Source organism: Rana temporaria, chromosome 3 (genome assembly GCF_905171775.1).
Source record: "Rana temporaria chromosome 3, aRanTem1.1, whole genome shotgun sequence".
Lineage (NCBI taxonomy): Eukaryota > Metazoa > Chordata > Amphibia > Anura > Ranidae > Rana > Rana temporaria.
The window spans coordinates 89,369,432-89,389,950 of NC_053491.1; the positions used below are offsets into that span (position 1 = coordinate 89,369,432).

At 42.2% G+C, this 20,519-nt stretch overlaps 1 protein-coding gene across 1 annotated transcript in view; it reads left to right on the forward strand.

Annotated features, from left to right (window-relative positions):
- The window catches only part of SNX1 (sorting nexin 1), a 73,114-nt gene that overhangs the window by 43,240 nt on the left and 9,355 nt on the right, over positions 1 to 20,519 (forward strand). The window contains exons 10-13 of the mRNA XM_040342921.1: positions 3,233 to 3,326; positions 5,575 to 5,780; positions 5,891 to 6,034; positions 15,070 to 15,150. Coding sequence (XP_040198855.1) covers positions 3,233 to 3,326; positions 5,575 to 5,780; positions 5,891 to 6,034; positions 15,070 to 15,150 — 525 coding nt within the window. The remainder of the gene's footprint in view (positions 1 to 3,232; positions 3,327 to 5,574; positions 5,781 to 5,890; positions 6,035 to 15,069; positions 15,151 to 20,519) is intronic.

The window sequence follows — 20,519 nt, forward strand, 5'->3', positions numbered from 1 at the left end:
TCCCGGGGGGGTTGGGGGTCCGTTTGGACCCACGGGAAGGCAGCTACGTACAGGTACGTGATTGTGCCTGTACGTGCCATTCTGCCGACGTATATGTACATGCGGCGGTCCTTAAGTGGTTAAAGTGATTGTAAAATCCTTTTTTTTTTTTTCCCCAACAAAAATAACAAACATGTTCTACTTACCGCCTCTGTGCAATGGATTTGCACAGAGCAGCCCGGATCCTCCTCTTCTCGGGTCCCTCTTCTGTGCTCCTGGCCCCTCCCCCCTGTCGAGTGCCCCCACAGCAAGCAGCTTGCTATGGGGGCACCTGAGCCGAGTCACAGGTCCCTGTGTCCATTCAGGCACAGAGCCACTGCCCCACCCCCTCTCTCTCCTGATTGACTGACTGACTTTGACAGCAGTCCAGACCTTTCACCAATTGAAAATATCTGGCTCATCTTGAAATGAAGATAGTGTTGTGGTAACTCTGCGCTGCTAGTACTAAAGTCAAGCTGCTAACTCAGCTAATTGAAAAAAAGCGAATAGAAAATGCCACCTCCATCTATATTTATTATATGCGCTGTAACTTCCATTTACATGTAAGTGCAATTGCTTATTAAATCTCAGCATTTATCACGCTATGTTGCCTCTTCTCCTTCTCCATATCCTCTTACTGTTGAAAATATATACCTGTGGGCAAGCTGTAAACCATTTGAACTAGTGCTTACTCATCATCTGGGTGAATGCATCTCTGTAGAAGAGCCATTGGTCGATTCCTTGCTTTCTTAAAGAGGTCCCTTTGGAGTTTATATCGGTCCCTAAGCCTGTTTGACTCATGAAATATACATTTCTTTGAGTCCATGATTTCTGGTAAGCCTGCATCTTTATCGGTGGAGGGTCATTTTACTGCACTTGAGAAGTCACTTTTAGCAGATTTACGTCTCATCACTTCAACGTTTAAGTTATAATCACACCTGTGACACGTGGTGGATGTTTTGTCACATACAGTTATATATGGACATTTAACCGTTTGGTTCATTATTTGTATATTAGCTGCATTTTGTGTGTGAGTTCACTGGAACATTTTTATGTTTTGTTATGTTTACTGTTTTATTATTTATGCCATTTTGAATATAGGTACTTCACCATACTTAATATTTAACCAAACGCATCTTGAAATGAAAAATACGACAGACGACCTAGGGCTGTTGATCAGTTAGAATCCTATTTCGGACAAGAATGGGACAAAATTCCTTTCCCAGAACTCCAGCAACTGGTCTCCTTAGTTCCCAGACCTTTACAGAGTGTTTAGTGAAAGAGGGGATACCGTATTTGCCGGCGTATAAGACAACCCCCTAATGTTCCAGCTAAAATCTTGGTTTGGTATATACTCGCCGTATAAGACGACCCCCTTGCTTCACTGTGCCATTAGATGCCTCACTGTTCTCGTGCCATTAGATGCCTCACTGTTCTTGTGCCATTTACATGCCTCACTGTTCTTGTGCCATTTACATGCCTCACTGTTCTTGTGCCATTTACATGCCTCACTGTTCTTGTGCCATTTACATGCCTCACTGTTCTTGTGCCATTTACATGCCTCACTGTTCTTGTGCCATTTACATGCCTCACTGTTCCCGTGCCATTTACATGCCTCACTGTTCCCGTGCCATTTACATGCCTCACCTGGACGATCCCTTACCTTATCCCTGACATGCAGTCTCATTCAGATTGCGGGTGTCCATTGTTTAAAATCCGTGCCTCCTCCTCGTGCTGTTCTGTGATAGGCGGAACACTCAGTTTCCCAGCAGTGCCTGTGTTCAGTGTTCCGCCTATCACGGATGTCCTCTTGTCCGAGGCCGAAGATGAGAAGACAGCCGTGATAGGTGGAACACTGAACAGAGGCACTCCTGGGAAACGGTGTTCCGCCTATCACGGAACAGCACCAGGAGGAGGCGCGGCTTTTGAACAATGGACGCCTGCCACGCATACAGGTACCGGTGTATAAGACGACCCCCGACTTTTGAGGTAAAATTTGAAGTACAAAAGGTCGTCTTATACGCCAGAAAATACGGTACTAAACATGACTCTCACAACTTTTTTGAGGTGTGTTGCCATCGATTTCAAAATGTATCTATAAATAATCTGAGAGCCTAAAAAAAAATAAGTCGTTTTGTCTTTACTTTAGCCACTTGCCACCCACCCGTCAATTGACGGAGGAGCGGTGCGGCTCTCGTTGTGCATGGACGTCATATGGCGTCGCCCCAGAACGGACACTCTTGCAGACATGGCACAACCCCTATCTATGTAAAGAGCTGATGATGCGGCTCTTTAACCATGTGATAGGCTGTGTCCAATCACAGCCGGTCACATGTAAATGCGGAAGTGATGGTAATCGGCTCTTATCACCTCACACCTTCGGTGTGTGGCAAGGAAAGACGATTAGCAGCATATGCTCACAGGGGACACCCGGACAGGTAATCGGGGCACTGATTATCGATGCCCTTTTTACAGTAAAGCCCCGCAGTGACACCAATCGGTGACAATCAGTGATGCCAGTCAGTGCAGCCACATCAGTGAAGGAGAAAAATATTACGTAGTTGCAGAAACAAAGCAAACTTTTTTTTTTTTTTTTCAGAATTTTCTGTCTTTCTTTTGTAAATAAAAACCCCAGCAGTGATTAAATACCACCAAAAGAAAGCTTTATTTGTGTGCAGAAAATAAAGATGTATTTGAAAAATGCTCGGTCAAGCAACACTACCCAAAGTGTGACGGTGCTGAATGCGTCCAGTAAGGGGGTGAAAGTGCCCAGTATTGAAGTGGTTATGGCACTGTGATGCACTTACTGTGGATATAAATTCTAATTTGGGCATATTGCATAGCATATTAATACAAATTAATCAAACCCCTTTTTGAAGCATGCCAAGTTTGACTGTGCCTTTTTTTATAAGCAGCTGTCAGTACAAGCTTTATAGAGTCTAAAACCATTTACTTGGCTTGAAACAAATCTAGAAATAAGAGTCCTTTTACTGTTATGTGTATGAATTGAGTATTCAAACAGCCATATATATTATTACATTGATGTTGTGAAGGAACCTTAGCAAAGCAAACAAGAGCTTATTTACGGTACCTATTCCATTTCCCAGGTGCTAAACATGGAAATCTTTACTTCAACTTTACTTTACTTAATTCTTACTTCTGACCATTCTTTAAAACCTGTATTTAATAAAAAAATGAATGTTTTTTTTCTTAGTGGTTTGAGGACAAATTGCAAGAGGTGGAATGTGAGGAGCAGCATCTGCGGAAACTACATGCGGTGGTGGAGACTCTGGTAAATCACAGAAAAGGTAATTTTATATTTAAAAGTAGTGTTTTTCATTGAACATTCAACAAATAAGCATTAGAAAGGGGAATGTTGCTTTATGAAGGTATATTTAAAGCCTTTGATCTAAGGAAATTCAAACTGAACAAATGGGATGTATAGTTTTTGCTGCAGCTCACCAGCAGGGTTCTGACCAAAGTAAAAAGGATTTTATATTTCTCAGTCCTATGGCATTTTGAAGCCACTAGGTTTAACAAGATGGCAGAAATTTTCAATTTGACTATGTCCTCCAGAATCCTAATATATGGTTTATGCAGAGGGGTTATAATTTCTTTAGCTGATATGTTTACCAAAAAACGCCATCATGAACATTTTTAACCACTTCAATGCCATGCACTTGCGCCCCTTCCTGCCCAGCACAATTTTCAGCTTTCAGCGCTGTCACATTTTGAATGACAATTGCGCGTTCATGCAACACTGTACCCAAACTAAATTTTTATAATTTTCTTCCCACAAATAGAAGTTTATTTTGGTGGTGTTCGATCATCACCTCTGCGGTTTTTATTTTTTGCTAAACAAACTAAAAAAGCCAACATTAAAAAAAAAAAAAAAATGATTTTTTTCGTTTGTCATAAAATGTTGTTTTCTCCTTCACCGACGAGCACTGATATGTAGAACTGATGAGCACTGATTGGCACTGGCATGCTTTATTATGGGGGCACTGGTTGGGGCAGGTGATTGGTACATTGGAGGGGGCTGTGCTGATCAATGTGCTGATTATCAGCACAGTCTCCCCCCCCCTGACAAGGAGAGACCCTGATTGGCTCGCCCTGTCAGCATGAACCGAGCAGTTTACTGACACTTCCTGGTTCAGGTGATGATCAGCTTCTTATCACGATCGGAGATGCAGCGTATCAGACTGACGCGTTGGGTTCGCCGCGATGCGCGCCCTCGTCGGCATGTTATCCTGCTGGACGTCAATGGACGTCCTGTCAGGATAACAGAACCACTTCCCACCGTCAATTTGCTATTGACCGGGCAGGAAGTGGTTATCTACTTGACCACCTGAAGGAGGTAAAACCTTTTGGTGGTTAAAAATGTTCATGATGGCGTTTTTTGGTAAACATATCGGCTAAAGAAATTATAATCCCTTCTAACTGGGTTTGGAGAGTTTTGGTACTTGACCACGTTCATCTGACATTCCATGTCCTCTTTTAGATTGGCCAGATTAGTTCTCTTAGGGACTGATCTTCCACCCTGTTCCTTGGTTGGTGGCTTTGACAGGTGGCAAGACTGTTGTAATCCAGGTTCTGAAAGACAGAAGCATTTTGGATTCTGTAAGCCTGACCATGTTAAAAGCTTGTGAATTTTATTCCTGCTAAAATTGACATCAAAATTGGAAGACTTATTTTCACTAGTGTGGGTCTCTGAGCATTTTCTGATTATGTAGTTAATGTGTAGAGCCTAGGTGCCCAAGCCCCAGAACCTACCTTGTTCGTTCTTTGTTATGAGATTACTCTTCAGGGTCCTAAACAGCCAAGCTTATTCTTATTCTTGGTAATAGTCCTGAGTGAAGACTGTAAGGTTTGTCCTCACCTGAAGAGCATACTGGCTAGGTAAGCCCTAAAATCTTTCAACAGGAAAACCCTGTGACTCCCAGAAGAGCCTAGAAATAAAATTAAAAATCATGGACCAATGATAATCTTCTCACTTTCTATCCTGACAGAGAAAGGAAAACCAGAGGAGGTGATAGTGGGGATTTTCAAGTGGAACTAAAGGCCAAACTTTTTTTTTTAGTTTTGAATAGAGTGGAGTGGGATTAGAATGCCTGTCGGTGTTTGTCACCTCTCTATTTGTCCTGTTTATCATTATTGGTGGAAGTAAAAAAAAATCTCAAATTTTTGTGTTGCCCCCAGAAAAGTAATTGGGGGAGGGGGGGGGGATATTCCAATGGGGACATTTTGTTTTGGCTATGGGACAGGAAGTGAAGGGAAGTCTCAACAATACACAGATGGCAAAAAAAATAAAAAATCTAACGGGTTATAACCCTCCCTTACTCTATTCAAAATAAAAAGAAAAGATTTTGCCTATAGTTCTAGTTTTAATTTTCTTTGCGTTTCCAGTCCTGATGAGAGGAGGAGTCTTTTGGTTGTCTGTTGTGGTGGAGTAGGGGGCAAAAAATCTATACAGGTTCTAACCCATCACCACTTTATCCAACTGTAAAATAAATATGGACTTGAGCTCCACCTTAAATGTACTGTTTCTGATTACAGAGCTGGCGGTGAATACTGCTCAGTTTGCCAAAAGCTTGGCCATGTTGGGGAGCTCAGAGGATAACACGGCTCTTTCCAGAGCTCTATCCCAGTTAGCAGAGGTGGAAGAAAAGATCGAGCAGCTACATCAGGAACAAGCCAATAGTGACTTCTACCTGCTAGCTGAGCTTCTAGCAGATTACATCCGCTTACTGTCAGCAGTGCGGGTGAGTGGCTTGGCTTTACATATTCCTCTTTCTTGCCTTCCTAGTTTTCATATAGACTGTGATTTCAATTTTTAATGTAGTTATTAACTGCTGTATTTTACGTACTGAAGGGTGCTTTTGACCAGCGAATGAAGGCTTGGCAGCGCTGGCAGGATGCCCAGTCAACATTACAAAAAAAAAGGGAGAATGAGGCCAGACTGTTGTGGGCCAACAAACCAGATAAATTACAGCAAGCCAAGGATGAAATCTCTGAGGTAAGAAATGAAAAGGAATGGTGCATGCAGAAGACTGTTTTACAAGTGTACGCTTTACTTGTTTTACAAGTGTGAGCTTTACTTATTTGAAGAAGAAACTTCTCAGACAATCTGTCTTTAATCATAACCAAGCCAACAAACTGTAATTTGAGGTATACAGTACTGTGCAAACATTTTGGGCAGGTGTGAAGAAATCCTGTGAAGAATGCTTTCAAAAAATTATATTTTTTTTATAAGTCGGCGAACAGAAGAAAAGTCTAAATCAATATTTGGTGCAACTACCCTTTTGGCCTCAAACCAGCATCAATTCTTCTAGGTACACTTGCACACAGTTTTTGAAGATACTCTGCAGGTAGGATGTTCCAAAATTCTTGGAGCACTATATATACACAATCTTTTGTGGATTTAGGCTGCCCCAAATCTTTCTGTCTCTTCAATCACAGACAGACTCAATGTTGATCAGGGTTCTGTAGGGCCATGCCATCATTTCTAAGACTTCTTGCTTTTCTTTATGCCGATTAACGGTTCCTAATGACATTGGCTGTATGTTTGGGGTCCTGCTGCAGAATACATTTGGTATTTCACGAAAACATAGGAACTGGGGTGCAGAAAATGGCAGCAGGTGCTCTGGACTGATGAGGCAAAATGTTTGACAAAATATTTGGCTGTAGAAGGAGGCAGTTTATTAATCAAAGGGCTCGAGAGAAGTGTCTGCAGGCAACAGTGAAGCATGGTGGGGAGGATCCTTGCAAGTTTGGGGCTGCAAATAGAGTTGGAGATTTGGTCAGGATCAATGGTGTCCTCAATGCTGAGAAATACAGGGAAATACTTATCCATCGTGCCATACTATCAGGCCCCAAATGTATTCTTTAGTAGGACAATGAGCCCAAACATTCAGCCAATGTCATTAAGAACGATCTTCAGCCTAAAGAAGAACAAGATCTCAACATCATCCAGGCTGTCTGGGATTACATGAAGAGAGAAGTATTTGAGGCAGCCTACATTCACAGAAAATCTTTGGTTATTTCTTCAAGATGTTTGGTACAACCGACCTTCTGAGTTCCTTCAAAAACTGTGTGCAAGTGTAGATAGAAGATAGAGTTGATGCTGTTTTGAAGGCAAAGGGTGGTCACACCGAATATTGATTTGATTTTGATGTCTCTTCTGCTTATTTACTTTCTATTTTGTTAATTGGTTAACCAGTTCCCATTTGCCCTAGTGCAGTTTTACTGCTACAGGGCGGCGTGTGTGTACGTAATCCAACACTTCTGGGTAGGGGGGGCACATACGCGACACCGGTGGCCTGTTTCGACTGCCATTACAGACAGCGGAATCCTGTCAATAGTTTGTGTCCCTGCAAAGCTTGTTTCCCTAGTAAAAGAACCTCACTCAGTATAGTAAAACAGTGGCTAGGCACACAGTTAATCGTTTGATGGCCCCTGATGTTAACCCTTTCCCAGCCAGTGTCATTAGTACAGTGCATAATTTTAGCACTGATCACTGTATTGGTGTCACTGGTTCCCAAAAAGTGTCAGAATATTCACTGCAGCATCACAGTCCCACTTTAAGTTGCTTATCGCCGCCATTATTAGTAAGAAAAAAAATGTAATTAATTCCCATGGTTTGTAGAAGCTAAAACCCTTCGGTTATACGCTTTATTGGGGTTGTAGCCGAAAACATTTTGGCCTAAATTTATGAAGAATTATTTTTTTTGGTTTCAATATTTTTATTAAAGCATTTTCAAAAAAGAGAATACAAAGGGTATGACAATATGCTGTTCCTCCACAATGTAAAATGCGTATTAATCCAAAAATTACAAAATAAGTGGATAAGAAAAGGCATATTCCAAATGGCTTCACAAACCGTATAAAATGCATCTTCGTGGGAGTTGGTTGTACATTAACCATTTTGACAACCATATACTGTAAATATGATGGCAGGGCAGCTCTCCTGCACTGGATCACATACCTAGTATGCAATCCAGCATGTCTGCCAGCACCTGCCGATGCTTCGGTACACAGGCAGAACAACAGTCTGCCTATGTAAAAAAGGCAGATTGCTGTTCTGTCAGTACAGGAGACGTGTCTCTGCTAAGCACCAATCCATGCCTTCTCCTAATACAAGCACCTCCCACACAGTAGTAAAGCACTGATCCGGCACACGTTTAACCCTTTGATTGTCCCTGTTAACCCCTTCCCTGCCAGTGTCATTAGTACATTGACAGTGCATATTATTTAGTACTGATCACTGTATTGGTGTCACTGGTCCCCAAAAAGTGTCCCGACAGACCTCCCTGCAATATTGCAGTCCTTCTATAAGTCGCTTATTGTAGCCGTTATCCATCACCAAAATATCTAGCAGAATACATATTGGCCTACACTGAAGAAATGTTATTTCTTTTATATGTGTTCAAATAATAAAAACTGCCAAAAAGCTCCATTTGTGGGGGAAAAAAGGACATACATTTTGTTTAGTTGCATGACCGCGCAATTTTCAAAGTAACGCAGTGCCGTATCAGAAAAAATGGCCTAGTCAGGAAGGGGGTTAAACCCTAAAGGTCAAGTGGTTAAAGGTATGGTAAAGGTTTGTTTTTTTATTTTCTAAATAGGTTCCTTTAAGCTAGTGCATTGTTGGTTCACTTGCCTTTTCCTTCCATTTCCCTTCTAAAATGTTTTTTTTTGCTTTGTCTAAATTCCTCACTTCCTGTTTCTCCTCAGTAAGCTTGTCACCATCATCCATGGGGGTTAGTCAACCATAACAGCTTACTGAGGAGGAACAGGAAGTGAGACATACAGACAAAGGAAAAAAAACATTTAGAAGGGAAATCAAAGGAAAAGGTAAGTGAACCAACAATGCACTAGCTTAAAGGAACCTATTTGGAAAATAAAAAGACCTTTACAACCCCTTTAACATGAAACACTTCAGATATATGTGTTTTGTTTTATTTATTTATTTTTATCGTTTTTCTTTATGTGTTTTATAGCAGAGTACTTTTTTGTGCTAAAAATAAAAACCACAGAGGTGATCAGATACCACCAAAATAAAGCTTTATTTGTGAGGGGGGGAACTGTGTCGCATGACCACGCAATTGTCCGTTAAAATAACGCAGTGCTGTATCACAAAAAATGGCCTGGTCGTGAAGTGGTGTAAATCTTCTGGAAGTCAAGTGGTTAAAATAAACAATTAACACTTCTATTTATGAAAGCATTCTTAATTTACAGCATTTTTTCACACCGGTTTAAAACTTTAGCACAGTGCCGTGTGTATATACTGTATATATTTATTTTAATAATTTGTATTGAACATTGTCAAGACTAATGAACCTTATAAACAGGGAGCATGCAGTACAGCGATATGAGAATAATATATTCAGAACTTCAGAGGAACATGGGATGGAGAAAATGATCACTGTGAGAAATAAGTAGATCCCAGTGCCCTGATTCACCTCCCGGGAAACGTGATGTGTAGGGTGAGGGATCCTGAGCGCAGTGCACTTGGGCAGTGGTTGCGAAACATACGGTTCTCAGGTTTCCTCCCCAGCGGGAAATCTATAGATCCTAGGATGAGGGTGTGCCGGGGCACCCCTAGGTAATCAAGTTGCTATTCTAGGAGGCACAGGGATCAAGTTTTAACATGAGACATTGATGTAATCTAGTTCCCAGCGAGGACAAGAGGGGCTTAGATGAGAGTTCACAGCACCCTCCTAGGCCCGCTTGTATGGAGTTGGTGCAAGGGAACTCTTTCAGCAGTCCACTGCAATGAGTTAAAAAAAAACGAAACAGTAATGTAAGACCAATTATTTTATTTTTTATAATGTGAAAGATGATGTTATACCGCGAGAATCGTGGTCTTTATTCTGAGCAAAAAAATCATGATTCTCATTTTATCAAAAATCGTGCAGCTCCAGTATCCAGGATAGATAGTGTCTGGCCCAGGAATCTAAGTCCTTGTCAAGCTTTTTGTAGAGGGGAGTATAATTTTCCCTATACAACCGATCGATTTTAGGGTCAGGTGTACACCCAAGTATGAGATGGAGTCCGTGTTCCAGGAGAAAGAGAAATGTGTCTGTATTCGGTCGACTAAAGAGGGTTCTACCGAAATGTTTAGTGCTGAGGGTATATCAACGTTATTTAAATTGATGCCTTCGTCCCATCAAAATATTGTATAGAAAAGGGAGGCTAAAATGAAGTCCTTTAAGCAGTTTAAAAATGTTGTACTGCGATAAGGGGCAAGGAGACAAACAAACATGAGAAGGTCATCAGCAAATAGAACGCATTTACGATCTGTAGGGCTGCAAAATACTCCCCGGATGTCAGGGTGGTTTTGAATTGCTATAGCAAAGATGAGCGGCGAGAGTGGCAACCTTGATGTGTGCTTTTCGCTATGTTAAAGAGATTGGAGTAGTGTCCTAGGAGGCGTACTTGTGCACTAGAATTGGAGTACAGCGTTCCAAGAAATGTGGGCCGAAGCCCCATCTCTCCAGGACTTCAAAGAAGAACGGTCATGCCAACTAAACGCTTTCTGTAGATCAATTGATAATAGGAAGCCTTCTTGCGGAGTTCTACCATCCCATTGTGAGCAGAGTAAAGAAGTTGTAAAGAAATATATATATATATACTTATGACACAACCACGTTTTGCGAAACGCGTAGAGGCTTCTGGGTAATCCAAACAAGCGGAACTACGTCACACAAACACCTCCGGACGCTGAACCACTCAGGTACCGAGGCGTGGAACGCAACGCTGGCGGAGCGATACAGAGAGCGGTAACGCTGGACAGACTAGTGCCGGTCAGGATAGGCACTAGATCATGTGAGTGCAAACTTCTTACAGTTTGTGTGAATACATTTTTTACGATTTTTGAACATACTACACCATATCAAGCCTTTTTACTTTGAGGCCAGGTTCACACCTATGCGGCTTGAACCGCATCCAATTCGCAGAACATTTTAAAATACATTGTTTTCAATGGGGCTGGTTCACATATGTGCGATGCATTCGCACTGCGCATTGCCGCCAAACCGTGTGCGTCTTTTAGGCATTGCGGTGCGGCTCAGGTGCGAATTCAAGCCCATTATCTTCTATGGGTACGCAGCTGAATTCGCAGATGTGTTCAGTTCTCTTCAGGAATTTCTCTCATTCAGCTCAATACACTTCTCCCCCACTCTCCTCTCACCCGTAACTTCTCCCAGGTCTCCAAATTTGCATCTAAAACGTTGCTAATCTGCTGAACACTTCTCTTATCTCTCTGCAGAGATAAGAGAGCTGAAATTTGCACCGCACAAGTGTGATTCCGGCCTAAAAGTTACTCTACCTCATTTGGGGAAAGAGCTGCGGAAAAAGGAGAAACTTCTCAGATCTGGGGAATTGCAGGCTGATCCCGTTACAGGCTTTAAAGCGGGGGTTCACCCTAAAAAAAAAAAAAAAAAATGTTGTCTACCATGCCATCCAGCATATTAGCGTCAGCTACAGTATGCCTTTATTTTTATTTTTTCCGCTGTACTCACAGTTTAATCCATTAGTTAAGTTTCAGACTTCCCGAAAATAGCCGAAATAGGACTTGGCTCTTCACGGCACCTGCGCAGTCAGCTCCTAGTCTGTGCGCAGGCGCCGTGAAGAGCCGAGTCCTACTCTGGCTATTTTCGGGACGCGTGACGCGCCATAGCCGGCCGGCAATCATGTTCCCCTCTTCATAGGAATGCCTACTCCCCGCGGGAGTCTGAAACAAAACTAATGGATTAAACTGTGAGTACAGCGCAAAAAAATAAATAAAGGCATACTGCAGCTGACGCTAGTATGCTGGATGGCATGGTAGAAAGTTGTTTTTTAGGGTGAACCTCCGCTTTAATTAAAGTGTGGTCTGGTGAGCGCATTTTCTGTTAAGAGGTGGTGGTGACACAACTGGTGAAAAAGTCACAAATATTTGATCGATTTAACCTAATGGAATCTGCAATAGCTGCACTTTGAAAAGAAATTGACTTTTTATTTGCACTTTTCACTTATTGAATATTTTTTGGACTATATGGGTTGGAGCACTTCTTGTTGTTTTGGTGTATATTGATTATTGCATATTGATTGATTATTGATTTATTTATTTAAATTGGGTATGCATATTGGTTGACAGAGTTTTTTTGGGAGCATATATAAATTCACTGGTATATCATATTCACATTATTAATTAATAGGATCAGCGCAGTAATATATGCATACACACATATATATATATTTTTCTTCGCAATTGTACACTTTTTTCTTAGAAGTGTTTCACCAATACTGCGGCAGATCATTTGGAAATATTGATAAAAATAATATTGATGAGCGCCGGTGACACCACAAATAAGGGTAAAGAAATTGCACCAATTGCTCTTCGTGTCTGGTCAGGGCCCTGTCTCCTCCCCCCCCCCGGGATGAAGCTTGTTTGATCCTTGTGAACATATTTATCTATAAAGGCTGAAAGTCTGTTGGAAAGAATCTTGGTTAAGATTTTTAATTATTAATTAGCGAGATTGGCCTATAATTGCTAACCTCACTGGAGTTTTTCCCTGGTTTAGGAATGACTGTCACATGGGCTAGATGCAAGGCTTTATTGATAGAGCTGCCATCACGGAGAGAGTTAAAGAATCTGGTCAGATATGGGGCTAGGGTTGAGGCAAAGGATTTATAATAACTGATTAAAAATCCATCAGGGCCTAGGGCAGAACCCCTTTTAAGAAATTTTATCACGTCCAATGCTTCCAGCTCCAAAATTGACTTCTCAACAATCGCTCTAACCTAGAGAAACCAATTTCGGAAGAGGGATGTCTTGGAGGAAGGACTTTGGGCGATCAGAAGCAGTGCTGTCTGTCTTAAAGTTTTGAGGAGTAGTCCTGGAAAGATTGCATGATATTCTGGGGACTTTGAGATAGGACTCCTGAAGTGGTGCAAATTTTAGGGAAGGAGAAGGAGCTATGTCTGGGGTTCAGTTTAGAAGCTATTTTGGGACCAATTCTGTTCTTTTTGAGAGTAGAATTAGGCGCCAGACCACTGGAGACTCTTTTCAGCGTCCGTGGTCAGGGCCAGATTCTGAGTGAGATGAGCCGTGTCTAATTGGGCCATGAAAGTATTTGTGGGGTTTCACTTATGTGATTTGCTCAGTATTTGAAAATCCTTTTCCAGTTTGTCTATTTCAGACTACCTCTCGAGTTTAGAAGAAATCTGAATAATTGTACCCCTGATCACAGCCTTATGGGCAGACCACAGGGTTTCTGGAGAAATTTCTCCGGAGTCGTATGTGCAAAAATATTCCTTAAGTTCCCCCTCCTTGACCGTGCATTGGACAGGGTTGCTAAGTATGGAGTCGCCACTGAAAGGGGCCTTTGATGCCTGGTGGCCGTGTGAGCTTAAGGAGGACTATAGCGTGGTCCCAAAGGGCTGTGTCTCTGAGGGATTTAGTGGAGAGTGGGATGACCTAAATGTGATCTATACTGGTGTGCGTTTGATGGGGAGATGAGTTAGTCTTTGGATTAAGGGTTGAGTTCTCTCCAAATACTTACTAGGCCTAGCAATCCACATACTTATAAGCAATTTTAGAAAAGGTGGACATTGGAGAAGTTGGGTCAGCTGGGCTGGGAGGGCAGTGTATTGGAAGTCCCCTTGTGGAGCCTGGCATGGCAGATATGTCCCCTGTGGGGGATTGGAGCAGTTCGTCCAGGGTTCTCTCCAGCAAGGACTCAGAAGCTGGGGAGAGGAAGGCAGGGGCAAAGGTGCCCATAGCAGGGCTAGATGGGACTGAGCTGTCCAGAGGTGTGATATCCACCTCCTCTTCCGTGGCTGCCTCGCCATACTGTGTTGAGGCCGCCATCTTGGAGGCCTGGATGGTCGGAGATGCAGGCTTCAATTGCCGAAAAACTCTTCTCACTTGCTCCAAGAGCAGTGAAATGGTCCCTAGGCTTGCGGGCAGGTGTATCGGCACTGGGCTTCGGTCGGCGCGTGACGGAGCTCCATGATTAAGTGGCCATTCAGGGAGCTGCCGCTCGTGCTGCCTACTGTATATAATTCAACTACCTGGACTATGGAACACCTTCCTCCAATTTTAGAGATAATGGGGGGGCCATTTGCGTGAAAATGCTGCTGCTTCATGGACACGATGCAGTGAGTAAGCATCTTATTTCCCTCTTATAGGGAATGTGTTAGGATCCCCTGGTAAAAATGAAGGTGAAAAATGATGTAGACACCATACGTCAGGCCTTGTAAGCTGCAAATAATTATTTTTTTGGTTTAGATGTGTTTTAAGCTGACTTTAACATAGAACGGGATACTACCAATGTGCATCTAGATAGTAGCCAAGTGTACACAAACTGGTTGCTGTGAGTGTTCTGCCTGTTCTGAAACAATTGAGTTTATTTTATGTGCCCAAGCCATTGTATGCTACAGGCTGTGATCAGAATACTGATTTATGGTGACCAACGCTTCAGGCACAGCCCCACCAAAAAGAAGGTAATGCATTTGCCACCTACATACATAGGGGGTTATTTACTAAAGGAAAATCCACCGTAAGTGCACTTGGAAGTGCAGTCGCTGTAGATCTGAGGGGGACATGCAAGGACAAAAAAATGCATTTTTGCTTGCACATGATTGGATGATAGAGATCAGCATAGCTTTCCCTGATTTCAGATCTGCCCTTCAAATCTACAGCTACTGCACTTCCAAGAGCACATATAGTGCACAGTGGATTTGCCTTTAGTAAATCAACCCTATAGTCCGCTTACAATGTTTTAATACTTTTCTTATCTGTATGACATTGCTCAAATGGACATTCCTATAATCCCTCCAGTGTTTGTATCTACAAGCCACTCACCATATGTGGATAGTTTACAGTCAAGAAAAACTATTTTTATTGCCCATAGCAACCATGCATCTTCCAACCTTCATGTATTTTTTTTTTTTTTTTTTCTTTTGGGCACAATTTTCATACATAAACTTCTAAACTGTGTAATTTTATCTCTATGTTGCTGCTTACATTAGATTTACATTCTAAACCTTGGTCATGTGTTTTAGTGGGAGTCCAGAGTCACCCAGTATGAGAGGGATTTTGAAAGAATTTCTATTACTGTTCGGAAAGAGGTCACAAGGTTTGAGGTAAGGTCACTTTATTTCTGAACATTTTGATATTGATCACAAATAACCACGATTACCTACAGTTTACAGTTTGCCAAAAGAATTCAGTGTAAAGTGAATAACTTGCTGTTTCTACTATTTGCTCATGTACAGGGGGAAATACAGTACATCTGGAATGTATTCAGTTCACTTTTTCCACATTATATGTTACAGCCTTATTCCAAAATGGATTAAATTATTTTCCTCAAAATTCTGCAAACAATATCCCATAATGACAACGTGAAAGACGTTTCTTTGCAAAGATTTTTCAAATTTATTAAACAAAAAAAAAGTCACATGTACATAAGTATTCACAGCCTTTGCTGTGACACACACAATTTAGCTCAGGTGCATCCTGTTTCCACTGATCATCCTTGAGATGTTTCTACAATTTGATTGGAGTCCACCTGTAGTAATATCAGTTAATTGAAAATAATTTGAAAAGGCGCACACACCTGTCTATATAAGGTTCCACAGTTAACAGTACATGTCAGAGCACAAACCAAGCCATGAAGTCCAAGGAATTGTCAGTAGACCTCGACGACAGGATTGTATCGAGGCACAGATCTGTGGAAGGTTACAGAAAAATGTCTGCAGCTTTGATGGTCCCGATGAGCACAATGGCCTCAATCATCCGTGAATGAAAGAACTTTGGAACCTCCGGGACTCTTCCTAGAGTGGGCCGCCTGGCCAAACAGAGCGATCGGGGGGAAAAGCACTTTAGTCAGGGAGGTGACCAAGAACTCGGTGGTCATGCTGACAGAGCTTCAGCATTTCTCTATGGATATTTCTCTGCAGCACTCCACCAATCAGTCCTGTATGGTAGAGTGGCCAGACGGAAGCCACTCCTCAGTAAAAGGCACGTGACCGCCTGCCTGGAGTTTGGCAAAAGGCACCTGAAGGGTTCTGACCGTGACAAACAAAATTCTCCGGTCTGACAAAACAAAGATTGAACTTTTTGGGCGGAATGGCAAGCGTCGTGTCTAGAAGAAGCCAGGCAACGCTCATCATCTGGCCAATACCATCCCTACAGTGAAGCATGGTGTTGGCAGCATCATGCTGTTGGATGTTTTTCAGTGGAGCTGGAAAACTAGTCAGGATCAAGGGGGAAAAATGAATGCAGCAATGTTCAGAGACATCCTTGTTGAAAACCTGATAGAGTGCTCTGAACCTCAGACTGGGGAGAAGGTTCATCTTTCAACAGGACAACGACCCTAAGCACACAGCCAAGATAACAAAGGACTGGCTACCGGACAACTCTGTGAATGTCCTTGAGTTGCCCAGAAAAAGCCCAGACTTTAGCCCAATTGAACATCTCTGGAGAGATCTGAAATTGGCTGTGCACCAATGCTCCCCATCCAACCTGATGGAGCTTGAGAGGTCCTGCAAAGAATGGGAGAAACTGTCCAAAAATAGGTGTGCCAAGCTTTTATCATCATACGCAAAAAGACTTGAGGCTGTAATTGGTGCCAAAAGGTGCTTCAAAGACAAGTATTGAGCAAATGCTGTGAATACTTATGTACTGTACATGTGATTTATTTATTTATTTTTTAAATAAACTTGCAAAGATTTCAAACAAACTTCTTTTGCTTTGTCATTATGGGGTATGTTTTGTAGAATTTACAGTAAGATCATTTAAAGTGGTTGTTAAGGCTTACCTGTAGGTGCTGTATTTACTATAATCACGGGCACCGCTGACAAGTGGCGCAGGTGCACTGTAGTGTGCCGTTTCTCATTGAGGCCGGGCTGTCACTGACGCCTCCCGCGCGCATGCGCCAGAGTGACGTCATCGCGGCTCTGGCCAATCGGAGCTGCAATACGCGGAAGTAACCCCTGGGCGAGATGACGGCTGCCCGGGCATTGGAAGAGGACGGCTGTGGGGGCTTCGATCGGAAGTGAGTATTGCATAATGAGCTAGTATGCCATGCATACTAGCTCATTATGTCTTTGTTGTGTGTGTGTGTGTGTGTGTGTGTGTGTTTGTTTGTTTTTGTTTTTTGTTTTTTCTGGGTTTACTTCCACTTCAATTTAATCCATTTTGGATTAAGGCGGTAACATAACAAAATGTGGTACGAAGTGATGTGAATACTTTCTGGATACACTGTATGCTTAACTGTCATTTTGGAGTGTGGGTGCTGCCAAAACTTATTTTTTTTTTTTCAGAGATTTGGATAATGTGTAAAGGATTAGAATTCTTTTTTTTTTTTTTTTTTTTTTTTTTTTTTTTAACCCCAGATTTTTATTTATACTTCTTGCTCAGCTGATATTTTACCTAAGGGGAACAGCAGCACAGATGGAAATGAAAATGCCTTCTTTTGTTGAGTAGGGGAAGGCTAGAACCCCTGTGAGCTTTTTAATTCAATCTTATTTTATTCAGAAAAAAGAGAGATAGAAAGACAAATATCGTCTCAAACATTACATACAGTAAAAGCAAATACATCAACCGTAAGCATCGTGTTTGACGTAGTGAAAACATGTCTAAGTTATGTGATAAAAGGGAAAAGAGAAACAAAAGAAAGGGAATAGGAGTGTGTGTGTGTGTGTGTGTGTGTGTGTGGACTATTATATGGCCGTACGATTAAGCATTCTCCCGGTATATGGAATAATAAGTAGTTGTATCTACCAACCTCACATTAGTGAGGGGCCCTGTGAGCTTTTTATTTCTGTCTGTGTCACAGTTGCAAATGTTCACTCACTTCTGTCTGGTGAAATCATTGTCTTCAGGACAGTAAGTGAAGGTAAATCTTGCCAACAGTGTCATGAAAAGCAATGAAAATTAAAAAGCTAGAAAAGTTTTTGGGCTTGACACATACACTTTATGACCTTTTTACAAGTTGAGTCCTTTTTGGGCTCCTATGCAATCTGCTCATGTAAATACTATGTCCTCAGACACAAACTGGCTGCACAGCTTAAAAGCTGCTCCATATTCTCTTGGAAAAAAATGTAAATCCTCTCCAAGGACAATAAAACCAATGTGATGGTATAGAATGTTTTATTCTGTATAGAGCTCAGCATTTCTAAATGAATTGGTGGAACAAGCTGAATCCTGAGCAGTAATCAAGATAAACCTAGTAATTTCCTAAGGGACAGTAATAACTGTGTTTAAACCACTTCTGGGAACTGCATGACAATTTAAGCTGCTATTATGGTTGAATTGCTGCTAGTATTGTAAAAATATCTGTATATTTGCATGCACGTTGAAAGTGCAGCTTCTGAATGATTGCAGCCAACCATGTCAACATGTCTACTTAAGAAGATGTACCTGTGCTATTTTCTGTATGATGTATGTAACTGAATTGGTAAGCATTATAAAATATCTACAGCTAAATTTGGCAACATTTTAAAGTGTTCTATGCATCATTAAAAGCTGTAGCAATTGTGCTTTTAAGATTGAAGTTTTGTGAGTTAGGCCAGCCAATTTGTGATTTTCATTGTTTGCTCTTTCAGCATGTTAAAATAACTTGAATGAAAATTTTGTAATACTAAAAATACAACTATGTATGACCGTTTAAACAAGCACAAAATCCAGTTACTGTGATGAATAAGCCTGCAATAAAGGCAGCTCACAGAGATTTCAGTAGCAGAAGCAGTGCTGTCAATCCAGAAAGCGGTGGCCAGTTGCTGATTGATGAGCCGCAGGTACAGCCACTGTACTTCAAGCAAGAACAGCTTACATGAGTGTCAACTCTGCTCTAAATTCAGGAGTAGTGCAGTATTATTGCCACAATCATAGGAAGCTTCTTAAGATTGGCTTCAGTGGCAGAGTTAAAGTGGTTGTAGAACTTTTGTGTGTTTTTTTTTTTTTTTTTCACCTTTAATGCATTCTATGTCACTCAGCAGCCCCCCCCCCCCCCCCCCCCCCAAGCCCTGTTATACTTACCTGAGTCCTGCGTTTCCCACGATGGGAACAAGCACACCAGCTCCAGCCGGTGTCTTGTGTCCTGATTGGATATATTGATAGCAGCGCAGCCATTTGCTCCCGCTGCTGTCAATCAAATCCAATGACGCATGGGGCGGGGGCGAGTCTTGCTCTGTGTCGATAGAAGCAGAACACGATTGCACCCGCACGGGTGTCCACGAAGGACAGTGCTTCTCCGACAGGGCACTCCAGAAGAGCAGGAGCCAGGAGATCTGATGAGGGACCACAGAAGAGGAGGATCGGGGCCACTCTGCAATAGGGTTGCCACATCGTCCCTTTAATCCAGGACACACATTATTACACAGGTTCGGTGGCTGATTAAGGTTGAAATTAAACTCGGTGCCTCATCTGCATTAAATCGGCCTTAGAAACGGTGTTACTCATATGTGTCCTGGATTAAATGGATGATGTGGCAACCCTACTCTGCAAAACCAACTGCACGGCAAAGGGAAGTATGACATGGTGTTGTGTTTTTTGTTTTTTTTTTAAACCCTGAACCTTTACAATCCCTTTAAGGAAGTATTACCAGAACCTGAGAATCCCTCTGGGCACCAAATGCATAAGATAGGGATGAGCAGTATAATTCACAGCACAAGCTTCTCTCACCAGCATAGCTGGCATGTGTGTCTGATCTCGCTTGAGTACTATTCGTTCCATCACTGTTTCCTTCACTCTCCAAGATTTCTGTACACCACCCATACTCAACACATTTGTGCTGGTGGATTGGCTTTAGGACACTTTTTTACAAAAGGTGGTTAAACATTGGTAGTTGACGCACTGTGGGCCATGCTATCTCAGCATTGATGGCATCTTTCAGAAATGCAGTCTATTCCCTGGGGACGAGGTCGAACAGTAGATATTACATTGCAGGGAGACTCAGAGGAAACCTAAGCGTTGATGCACTCATAATTAAAGTGATTGTAAAGGAAAACATGTTATTACTAAAAAAAATAACGGGTCATACTTACCCCCGGCCACCCCGCCGCCGAGTCCCCCCCCCCCCATATACTAAGTGGGGGCACTCGTGCGTGCTCGCTCCCGAGCCGGCTCTCTGCATTCATAAGAAAGTATGTGGCTCAGCCATGCCTGCCCCACGTGCTGTGATTGGCTGAGATGCAGAAGCCATTGGCTCCCTCTGCTGTCAATCAGGAAGGAAGGGAGAGACCTGCTAAAGCCTCGGGTTTTGTGGACATCGCTGGATCGAAATCGGGCTCAGGTAGGTATTGGGGGGCTGAGAGGGGAGCTACACACTGGGGCTGAGAGGGGAGCTACACACTGAAGTGTGTGGTTGTTTTTTTTTTTTTTTTTTTTTTTAAGCTTTTTGGTAAAAAAACCTTCAGCCGTTACTACACCCACTTTATTTACTGTGTCCTATATTTTCAATGGAAGCTTATAGTTCTACCTATATGACAAATATTACAAGCAAGTAGTA